We start from the raw sequence: 12,320 nt of genomic DNA on the forward strand, positions 1-12,320 counted from the left end.
CAGAAGATATCCTTGCATTACGTTAGACGGTGAAGGGAGAAGACATACCTCCATGATTTATACATACATTGGCGTATTTATAAAGGAAAGAGAGGAGATGAAGAACAGAAATGAAATTCTATAGTGTCTTTTACTATCCTATACTTCTTGCTCATTACACTGACCACCAGGAAGTGGGCATTATATGACCAGTTTCCTTCTATTTGGTATTCATCAGGTATAAATAACCAGATATTTGGTGGGATTCAAACCTTCTTATAGGGACTTGAACTCATGGACATTTGGACTTATAGAGGATGGGAAGGATGTATGGAAGCAAAAAAAAACAAAACATAAATGGGGTCATAACATAATATATCATGTGTAATTCTCCATCCTGAGGGCTTAAGGGAAGTAGATTATTTACACATTCTGATAGATCGCCTATTTCCGTGATGTGAACCTATGGCACGCATGCCAGAGGCGGCACGCAGAGCCCTCTCTGTGGGCACGCACGCTGTCGCCATCCTGGGCTATCCCCTACCTGCTGCAGCTGACTCTGGTTCCCATCTTCCATTGACACTGCCCAAATTGCACGTGTCCCTCTCACTGCACGAGGCTGCTGTTCTTGCTGCCACTGTTGATAACCGCTCCACGCACACATGCACGCATCGGCCGGCCTACCGCTTCCCTGTCTCTTTTGCTATGTCCTGTCCCTGTGCCACAGTCTCACTGGAAGCAGGGTTTTTGGCGCCTTGAGAGCAGAGGGGCTGGAAAAGTCCCGGCCAGGTGGGGAGTATACATGCACTCTTCTTGAGGAGTTTCTCTCTGAATGCTCGTACTTCCACATCGCCAGATGTGTGAAGGCGTACGCGGGCTTATCTCAGGAGAGGCACTGCCCATGTAGGAGGTGGGAGAGTTTCGTTGTCATGGACATGGAAGCAGTAGGAGGGCTGATGCGTGCCATAGGTTCGCCATCACGGAAATAGGCGATAGAGGGGAAGGTGTGAGGCAGGTGGGTGTTTTAACGTGCCCGTTTTTGTTGCTTTGGCTGCCACTGTGACATTGGATGTGTTGCTAGAGAACTGCAGCATGACAGCCAAAGTATTTTGTGGTCCATAGCAGAGCACGATGGCGTGCTGTCTTGACATGACATGCTCACTGAAAGTATAGTAAGTTAACCCAATTTTGTACATTTTTTACGACGCAGAACTAATAAACTAATCCTGGAAGATGGGTGTGCTTCCAGGGCTTAAAAAGGCCTCTTTTAAGAGGGCTTAAAAAAACTAGTTCAGGGCTTCCTCTGAATCCAAAAAATAACTGTAGAGGAGAGAGGAGTTGGGGCAGGATCAGCGCTGGCTGGGAGGCTCTGCTAGAGCTGTGCCGTTCCAAGATGGAGGTCGGGAGCTCTGGCGGCCTCCATTGTGGCTGGTCGGCGCTGCTGAGGAGGACGAGCTAGGTGATGGGTGATTGGACTGGGACGGCCACCAAGGCTGGAGCTCTGTTGGAGTTCGGAGGGCAGCTGGCCGGAAGAAAGAGGGAAGAGGAGGGGAGAAGAGAGGAAGTGATTGGAAAAGGAAGGGGAGGAGTTTGGTGGTAGCGTGAAGGAGAAAAGGGGGAAAAAATGGAGGGACAGTGAGAAAGGAGGTTGGTTGATTACTCTTCTGCTTCTGTGGGGAAAGCCAGACCGAGTAGGGAAGGGGAAGGAGAGAGGTTTCTGTGGGGCAAGTCTGAAGGACAGAAGGGAATAGAGAAGGAGGGGTTCCAGTGGGGCAAGGCCAGAGGGAAAAGAGATAGAACAAGGGAGGTTCCTGTGAACTGCTGAGAGAGGCTGACCGCCATTATCGCACGTGAGCTGCCTGCCTAGAGACTGACCACCATTATCGCACATGAACTGCCTGCCTAAAGATTGACCACCATTATCTCATGTGAGCTGCTGCTGACAGACTGACCATCACCTCACATGAGATGCTGCTGACAGAGACTGAGCACCACTGCACCACAGGTCTCGGCCAAGCAAAGGTGTCCAAGTAAGGGACCCCTTGGACCAAGCAGCCAGACCAAGAGAGAGCCAGGAGAACCCGGACTTCAGCGTCCTTTCGGGGATAGCGCTACATAACATTAAGTCAGTAAGCTGCAATAATGAATGTTGTGCAAATGCAGCCAGCATCTCTATGAAGAAAGTGTTTTGATGTTACGCTTGCCCCCAAGCAGCAGCACTAGGCAGCCGAATCCTGCCAAAAGTTTCTGGGAGTTGGCTGCAGACTTGTATGAATAGCACTGTAAATGAAAGCTTTGGTGCAACCACACACCACTAGTTTGGAATTCCGGAAAGCCTTTTACAGACTACACACAAATGTCTCTATACACACATCGGCAGGGATGTTTCTTGATGCCAAAATGCAACATCTGAAGTGGGGCTGTTTATGCAGTAAACTGTAGCAGGCAGGAATGGGGCTGTGCTTGCCAAACTTACTTTGGTTAGACTGTAGTGGCGAGTTTCTATGTTGAGCATAACTGTGGCTGGCTATTTTGCAGCTCAATCTGCTCTGTGAACTAAATCACTGGTTTTGGTTATGTAAATTAACCCAAGCATTTGGATTAATATTATTTAGCACATATACAGGTAGTCTTTGACTTACAACTGTGGGAAAATTCCAGAGAAAGAAATATTTTGGGAAATATTAAAAAGGCAGAATATATTTCCCCAAAGGATTTTAAAGGCAGAAACCAACCAACCCCCCAAGTCTCTCTGCCCTAGAGAGAAACCAGGTCTGCAGAAATGCAGATAATCTTGTCAGAAAGATTGGAGTCAGGAAGCTGGGATTAGAAAGAAAGATCCCTAGAATCAATAATCCCTCACACACAAAAAATCCAACACAGGACATAGTCATCAACCACAGCCCCAGGGAAGCAGGATATGACCTTTGGGACATAATAGGATTAACCCACCACCATCAGAATACCAGAAGGGCACACTCAGACTCAGGTCAGGTCAGGGATCTTTCTTCCTAATCCTAGTTTCCTGACTCCAATTTTTCTGACAAGATTATCACATCTGCATTTCTGCAGACCTGGTTTCTGTTTGGGGCAAAGACAGTTTGGGGGGTGGGTTGGTTTCTGCCTTTAAAATCTTTTGGGGAAAGATATTCTGCCTTTTTAATATTCCCCAAAATATTTCTTTCTCTGGATTGTTCCCACAAGAGTATTCTGAATTTTATTCAATGCATCTCTGAGATGCCACTTAGCAGATTTGTAGCTTGCTTGGATGAAATTAGGCTGTTTATGAATGAAAAAGGGCAGGAATACATACCTACAGCTCACTGATATGGTCTGGCTTACCATCCTCATGTTTTTTATAGATTTTACACTACATTTCGATGTAATGTACTGAACAAACAACTACAAGGTGTAGAGAAAATAACAGAAAGGATATTTTGTGATATCAAAACATTTGAGAGAAAACTGCAGGTTTTTGAAAGAGACCTTGAAAGTGGGCAGCTGAAATATTTTCCAAATATAAAAATACATTTAGAAACTTTTATGTTTGCAACCATCAGGAAATCTACAAAGAATTTTCTAGCATTGTAGCAACTGCAAAGGTGAATTTTATTAACAGATTTTTACACTTCTGTAAGATGGAGATACCCTGTGTTTTCTTACTTCTTCAGTTAAAGCCATATTTAAAGAACTTGATCTTTCCTACTTAGATTTTTCCTAGGTTAGATTTAGGAAATCTGGAAATGGAGCTATTGGAATTTAAAGAAAGCTTTATCTGGAAAAATAAATTCTATGACCTGCATGAAACACTTGAGAAGATAGAAGGGATGTCAAAGGACAGCACAGTTAGTTCTGAAAATGAAATCCTTAAAGTGTGGAATTCTCTGCCAAATAATTTTAAGTCAATGAAAGCACTTGGGATTGCTTTCCTTACTTTGGATCATCTTATGCTTGTGAGCAGCTGTTTTCAGCTTTGAATTATATCAAATCTGACACCAGAAACAGACTGACAGATGACCTGAGTGCTGCATGTGTTGCTCTCAAACTTACAAAGTATGAGCCAAGATTAGACAAACGATTAGCATGCATGCAACAGCAAAAATCACATTAATTCTTCAAAAGCATGCCAAATGCAAACTTTTACCTTTCAATAAAAAGTTGTTTGTATCATTGAAAGCTCTGTTACTGTGTTTTTGGGAGGTGGAGTGAGTGGGGGAGTTTTACTTTTTGCCTCATTTTGCTCTTTTAAGGAGAACGCACCGCCAACGCCCTCCTGCATAGCCAGAAGCCTTGTGCCATCATCGTTCGCCTGCCGCACTCCCCCAGCCCCTCTCTTTCTCTTCCTTTGAAACAAACAACACCCCCCCCCCACAATCCTCCCATTCCTGCCTTCTGATTCAAAATGAGAGAAAGCTTTTGTGGTCTTTACATATTTAAACTGCAGCTAGAAGGAAGTGGGGAAGAAAACCATCGTGAGACACTCTTTTGTTTTAATGTGTTTTTCCTTGTCACTTTTTGGACTTTTCATCCTACTTTTGTGAGAGGGCAGCGTTTGGAGGGGGTTTAGCTGCCCCCTTCCCCTCCAAGCCATCAGCTGAGCAAGACACCTGCTTCTCTGCACTCTTCCCCCGTCTGAGGCTTTCGTTGTCTTGAGCATTTCTGTTGAGGATTGGCAGGGAGGGCTGTTTGTTTTTATTCCCCTCCCATCTGCTGGGTGGTTGCAGCAGGTTTTGGTCTCTTCTTTCGGTTTCTGGTTGTGTTTCCAATAAAAACATACTCTCCAACAATTTCTTTCTTTCTTAGAAATGTCTCATATAATTTAATCTCTAAAATGGATTGCTCTCTGGGAAAAATGAAAAAAAGGGGGGAAATCTAGATTAATTCTTTAAAAAAAGAAATCTTGATTTTCTTACTAACAGGCCCCAGTATGTGTGAGCTGGAACAAGTATTTCTAACACCATTTTCTTGAGCACGGGTTATCCTCAGGACTGTGTCCTAAGTCCGCTGCTGTTCACCCTGTTGACCCATGACTGTTGTGCTAGGTTTGCCACCAACCATATTGCCACCAACCATATATGGACGATATAACAATAGTGGGTCTTATTCAAGATGACAACGAGGGTGCTTACCGCAAGGAGGTTGAGGGTTTGGTGAACTGGTGTAAGAAAAATAGCTTAGTTTTAAACATTGGAAAAACCAAAGAGATCATTGTTGATTTCAGAAAAGGCAGGTACAGCCGCACTCCTCTATGTATTAATGATTCACCTGTGGAGATGGTTTCCAGCATCAAATTCCTGGGTGTGCAGTTAACGAATAGTCTGGCTTGGTCACTCAGTAGTGAGACCCTGATAAAGTGGGCACAGCAGCGCCTGCATTTTCTGTGTAACATGAGAAAAGCAATCTTTCTTCCCCTATCCTTACCACTTTCTATAGAGGGATGATCGAGAGCATCTATCATACAGCATTACAGTCTGGTGTGGAAGCATCACTGGTGCAGAGAGTGATGAGGATGGCAGAAAAGATTATTGGTAGTTTACTCCCTTCCATCCAGGACATAGCATATAATTATTGCTTGAGCAGGGTCTGCAAGATTGTCTGGGACAATCTGTTTTTCCTGTTACCTTCTGGGAGGAGGCTCTGTGGTATCTGAAGCAGAACATCCAGATTCAGTTATAGTTCCATTCCATACAGTATTAACCTTGTGAACTCCAAAGCTTCCTCTTTCTGTTATGTATTCAAGATGGACAGTGATTAATATTTATATGTTATTTGTACGTAAGGGTGCAGGTTTATACATATGTTGTATATAGCATGTTTAAATGTGTATTATGTATGTGTACACTTTGAGAGCAAACAACTAAATTTCATTTTTATAATGACAAAGATTATTTTAAAAAAATTCTAAAAAATATTGCACAGAATCTAGTTAACTTCAGCTGTGGTAGACCTGCTAATCATATAGTATGGCAGTATTTCTTGGATATTCTTATGTCTCTTTATTCTCCCTTTCTTTTCAGAGGCCAAGCAGAATTTACGCAATTTTATTTTCCAAATCCAGGCAACAATCACTGATCCTGAGAAAGTTCAGGGAAAGCTGAATAAAGAAGATAAGGTATATTATTTAATAATAATTAATTATAGATTTTCCTTTATATTATGGTGAGTTTCAATTTGGCTAGTTTAATCTAAAGCTAGTCTAAATGTGTGGTATGTTTGGTATAGTTAAAAAGACATGTTTAATGCTAAAACATATTTGATAGTTACTGATTCATGGTTACTGATAACTTCTGATGACTGTATTGATGACCATATAAAAGTATTATAGGGTCATCAGAAGTTTAATTTCAAATGTCAAACTACTTCTTCAGTCTTTTGCAAGGACTAAGTAGGAAAAAATGTCACATGATGTAGGGGACCTCTAGCTAACATTGCCAATTCCTAATCTTTTTAAATCAAGATTTATTGGTGACTATAGATAACATATATTCTAAATAACTAATTGTTATATATAGTATTTTCATAAACCACACATGGCTTTTAAGATACAATAAAAAAAGAAATTGTAGTAAAAAAATTATCTATATTGTTTCACACAAATAAAAACAAATAGCTTGGAATTGATTGATTATAGTTCCAAATATTAATTTCACAGATATTTAAAGTGAATATATGAACAAATGCTTCTTTATATTGAAATATCTCTAGGAAGTTCAGTATTTGACTACCAAAGTTTTATATCTGAATTCATGCATGGAAATTTAGAAACATATTTAATACAATTTTGTAACTATACACTATTTCCCAGATGTTTCTTTCAAATACATCATATATCTTGGTCTTTGCTACCTATTTGACAAAATGGCAGAGCAAATATGCTAACAATGTCACACTTTTATTTTACTGTTCATTTTTCATATACCGTATATCTGAAGAAAAATTTCACTTAGAATTTCACTATATTTGAAGAATTTCAACACTGGTGGGTGATCTCCCATTACCTTTTTAGTCAGAGAAGCTCAAAGAGCCTGCCTACTCATTCTTTGCTGTAGTTGTTGCCTTCACTCTTTGAGAAACTACTTCAATCTGCCATTTCTTCCTCCGGACATCCAGGGTAGATAGTTTTTGATAGATTTGCATTTGTAATTTGCTATTATTTTCTGTCCTTGTGAGGCTATTCAGGAAAAATAAGTAGTATGTTGTTATTTTTACTTCCCTTATGAGTTATATTCCTTTGAAGATGTTGTTTCATGCATCTTCTCTAGTTCCTTATATTACGATGGTGTTGTGTACACATTGCCGATCCATACTTTGTATGTGTGGAATGCTATATTTTCTAGACACTGTGTTATGATCCCATGGGTGTTCCTCTGATTTATTGTATATTTGTCCATAAAACTGAAAGCAAGTAGTGAGACTGACCTTAAAAATATCCATGATTCTGAGTATTTCAATCTTTGTGTATTTGGCTAGGTTGGGTGTGTTGTGTAGTTCTGCTGCCCTCTTTTGCTAGTTCTGGATGTAGGTACATCAAAAGTGCTGTGACATTCTCTTCTATTTTCCTAAGTTTGTACTATGAGTCTTGTGACTAGGAAATTAGGTTCACTTATTGGTTACTGAATCACGCAAATGATAAAATTATTTTTAAAATGGATGAGAGAATATGATTACTTTTGTGTAAAAAATTATATGTAAAACATACAGTGGAAAAGCAGATTAAATATACAGTACTGCTTAAAACAGTGATTTTAAAAGGATCTCCAATGTCTCAAAAATACATGCAATGTAAGTTAACAACCTAAGCTGATATTGTCTATTACCTATGTCATTCAATTACTGACCTAGCATAGATAAATGTCAAATAGCTACACACCAAAGTAAATCTAAAGTTTAATTCCTGACTACATGTTTACATATGCCTTAGAAATAAAGGATCACTTGACTTCCGGTTTGATGGGCGCAGGAAGACAGGGCTCCATCTCCCACGTTAGATTTCATTCCGCTGGAGACCCTAAAAGGGCTTGAAAGTCACCCCAAAGAGGTGACGGAGAAGGAGGGGACCCTTGTTGATTGCGGGAGGGTGGCGGTCCTTCTGTTTGATCTGAGGAAGCCCTCCAAACCGGCGGGGGAAAGATTGGCTACATTTGTGTGGCCAGTCAGAAGCTGCTGACAACTGAAGAGAAAAAGCATTAACCAGCAACTTTCAAGCAACATGGATGGAACTGGGTGAAACCCTATCCTCTCTTTATGACTTTAAGATTTTTTCCTGGGAAAAAACCGCCCAAAGCAAAGAATCCTCCACGATGAGAGAGGGAAGGGGAATTTCCATCCCATTCCCTCAGGAAAAGAAAAGTGGTGAATTAATTGCTTGGGGAAAAAATAGAGAAAATTACAAGATTAATTTGGAAGCAATACACATATATAACTTTGAAATTTGGAGACTAAAAGTGCTTTTGAGATTTTTTTTTTTAAAGAGACTTAAAAAGCTTGTAATATAAATTTGGATGTAAAAAGCTGGAAGATGACATTAATGACATCTAGTGGCGAACTACAGCACAATTTATTATGCCTTGGCTCAAAGCTCAGATTCAGATAAGACTCTTGTTGTTTTCAGAAACTTTCACTTTTGAAGACTGCAGCTGGGAAAAGAAAAAATGATGAGACTAAAAATAACACAAAGGAGATAAAAGAACAATTCTTTAATCTAAATCTACAAACTCAAAAAATGACTACAAAGAAGGAAATAGCAACCCACAAAATCAAAGGAAAATCAGAGGAAGCAGATCCAAAGATGGAGGAGCTAAAGAAAGGAACTAACAGACAGACTCAGACAAATGAAGAATTAGAAGATGTAGCAATAATATCGGAAATGGAAAAGATATCTTACGTGTCAAGATCTCAGAACACACTTGAGGATAAGAAAGAGGAGCTGATTGAATGGAAGATAGAGCTGTTAGGAGAATTGTTGGAAATTGGAGGAGGGAGGCTGTTTAATGAATATCAATGGGCTAAGTGTCCTTCCAAAAATACTTTAATCAAATTGCCTTTCTTATTCCAAACAATATGCACAAAAATAGAAGAAGAATTACTTAATGATTCAAATGCATTGACTTTAAAAGTTAGTTGGCAAAGGAAAAAAGCTAAAGTAAGACTGAGGAAATAGAGGTTTTGACCCATTAGGTGGGATATTATACTGTGTTTGAACATGGCTGACAGTAGATAATTGTTAGAAATAGAAGTATTATTATAACTAGAAAGATAGGATTTATAATTAGAATACTATATTTTGGTATGAGAAGAGAAATATGAAAATGCTAAGAGGGTTTGAATAATGGAAGCTTTTGGTTACCCAAATATAACTTATGATGAGAAATTATAAGCGATAGAGACATTTTGAACACAGATGGGAAATTAAATTTTTTTTAAAAAGTGGGAAAAACAGGATATTAATTGAACAAATGGATATTAAGGGCAAATGCAATTAAGATGTATTTTGGTTAGAAAAGATATTTTAAACTAACATTATTGATATTATTAGGAAAATGTAACAAAGATGTTGATATTCAATTGTATATGTATTAACAATAAGAATTATATTGACCTAATGTGGAAAAATATGTACTACTGGAAGAAGAGAGGAAGCACTGGATGGTGTAATATTGGGCCTAGATTGAAGAAGTTAATATATACCACTGAATTACTAATGGACCCAGAGCAACACTTTGTTATATTAAGTACTTATGATTGTAAAACTAGAAAATTAATAAAATATTTATTAAAAAATAAAAATAAAGGATCACTTGCAGCAAACAATTCTTACTTGCTTGTCCTGGGTTTTTCCTGATCTTTATGGATTGCAACATGAAATCAGAGGCACAGGATCATTTATCTACAGAGGCAATACTATACTACCTTAGCTACTTCTCATGCCTTGCTACCCAACATTTGGCTTGACTCTTAAAACATAGGTCTTTTCTTACACAAAAGTGAAAGGAATGAAATTTCCTTTTGCTGCTGTAAGCGAACTTCTGCAGGATATAGCTTGAGACATCATATTGTTGGGTAGCAGCTGTCCATGTAAATGCTACAAAAGGAATTGCCATGCTTATCTTTTTGGGAGATACAAAATCTATATGTATTATCCCATAGCTTTCTCATCTTTTATTAAAATAGAACAAATTCCTCAAACCCCACATACCTTTAGCATTCTTCCTTTTTTCTTCATGCAAGGTTTTAAGCTTAGACTTTTTCTGATCATCGCTCAACTTTGCTGTGGTGTCTCCATATCTTGAAGATGACATATAAAGGCTAGCTCAGGGGTAGGCAACCTTGGCTCTTTTATGACATGTGGACTTCAAAAATTCCTGACCAGCATGGCTCAGCTTGGAAATCTCTCCCTTTCCCCTCAGCATGGCTGGCTCAGGAATTCTGGGAGTTGAAGTACATGAGTCATAAAAGAGCCAAGGTTGCCTACCACTGGGCTAGCTCAACAGAGTGCTGATGGTGAAACTGGAAGCTTGCCTACATTCCTATCCTTTTCTTTTGCAGGTTCTGTTTTGTGGAGATGCACATGAAGGCTATTGTAAAAAGAGGTTTCTGGAGTTACTAGAATGTTAAATGTTCTCTGTTTCTGTATTTTGAAATTTTTCAAGAACCCTAATGAAGACAAATAAATATTTGAAGAAGTTAAACAATTTCCATTATCTGAAATCATTCAAAAGTTACTACACCTTGCATGCCTTATATTTTGGCTTAGATTGCTGTTTGCTAAAATGCTGTTTTTTGCTGATACTCTTGTTTATTCTTTGTATAGACAACCTCCATCAAGGCCTGTCAGGCCAAGTTGGACTGGCTTGAAAATACAAAAGAGCCTGCTACACAAGAATTTATTGATCAGAAGCAGCAGTTGGAGGACATCATGCTTCCTATCTTCACAAAATTGTCTGCACCACGTGAGTATTTTTAAGCTCACCTTTGGATAAAAGAACTCTCACATTTTTAATTACTATTTTATTTATAGGAAATGTTTTCTGCTGGCCCATGCTAGGTGTTGAATCTTTGCATAATCCAGAATAAATTTCTCATAGAGATTTACTTCCACCTTCTACCTTATTAATTAAGTTTACTGAAAACCTCACTCCTCCCAATTCTTCTAGGATTTTCAGTGCCCCATCAAATGACAAATCTATAGTAGTCCTTGCTTACCAACCACAATTGGGTCCAGTCACTCTTTCACTAAGCAAAACATTACGTGACCAGGTTGGATTGTTGGATTTATGTCTCTCCCACTATGGTTAAACTGATCACTGCACATCATTAAGCGAGACATAATATGACAATGACTTGTTATTTCACTTTCCATTTGCTTGTGGAAAGCATCCAAATTTGCTTGTTGGAAAGCATCCAAATTTCGATCCCATGACCACAGAGATGGTACAATTGCCATAAGTGAAAGGAATGGTCATAAGGTTATATTGCCAGTGCCAAAATACTTCAAACAGTTGCTAAACAGGCCTGTTAACAAGTTCTTCTGGTCTTTGGTTTTTGCCAAACGTATCTTCAGAAATTACTGGCAAATAACTCTAATTCTGCCTCATTATTGTTCCAGAAGTCCTGGTCTTTGTCTAGATCTACAGCAAACTTTATACTTGCCCCGATATTCTTTCTGGACAGCAAAGGTTTCTTCCTGGTACACCTCTCATATAGATCTAATTTATACCACTTCTTTCTAATGATAGACTCATGCACTTTGACACCAGTAGTAAAGAAAGCTACCTATAGATCTTGTGATGAAATTCTGGAGTTCTTAGAGACTTCTTTTAGCCTGGCCAAGTTGGCAGTTGTTTGAAATCTTTTACACTTGTACAGGGAGGGGAAAAAATGTTTGATCCCTTGCTGATTTTGTATATTTGTCCACTGACAAAGAAATGTTCAGTCTATTTTAATGGTAGGTTTATTTTAAGAGTTAGAGACAGAATAACAACAAAAAAATTCCAGAAAAATGCATTTCAAAAAAGTTATAAATTGATTTGCATTTTAATGAGTGAAATAAGTATTTGACCCCTTCGCAAAACATGACTTAGGAATTGGTGGCAAAACCCTTGTTGGCAATCACAGAGGTCAGATATTTCTTGTAATTGGCCACTAGGTTTGCATATATCTCAAGAGGGATTTTGCCCCACTCTTTGTAGATCTTCTCCAAGTCATTAAAGTTTTGAGGTTGACGTTTGGCAGTGTCAGAATCCAATTATATTTCATCTCTAGTTATCGACTATGGAAAACCCCATTTCTGCCCTCTCTAGATTCTGTCATACTACGAAGGGGAAGGGGGATGAGCAAAGGGG

At 39.0% G+C, this 12,320-nt stretch overlaps 1 protein-coding gene across 1 annotated transcript in view; it reads left to right on the plus strand.

Annotated features, from left to right (window-relative positions):
* The window catches only part of ANKRD45 (ankyrin repeat domain 45), a 40,113-nt gene that overhangs the window by 9,443 nt on the left and 18,350 nt on the right, over nucleotides 1–12,320 (plus strand). The window contains exons 4-5 of the mRNA XM_039348966.1: nucleotides 5,997–6,091; nucleotides 10,790–10,928. Coding sequence (XP_039204900.1) covers nucleotides 5,997–6,091; nucleotides 10,790–10,928 — 234 coding nt within the window. The remainder of the gene's footprint in view (nucleotides 1–5,996; nucleotides 6,092–10,789; nucleotides 10,929–12,320) is intronic.

The sequence above is a fragment of the Crotalus tigris genome, unplaced genomic scaffold, assembly GCF_016545835.1.
Source record: "Crotalus tigris isolate CLP2741 ecotype Arizona unplaced genomic scaffold, ASM1654583v1 scf7180000018217.1405312, whole genome shotgun sequence".
NCBI lineage: Eukaryota > Metazoa > Chordata > Lepidosauria > Squamata > Viperidae > Crotalus > Crotalus tigris.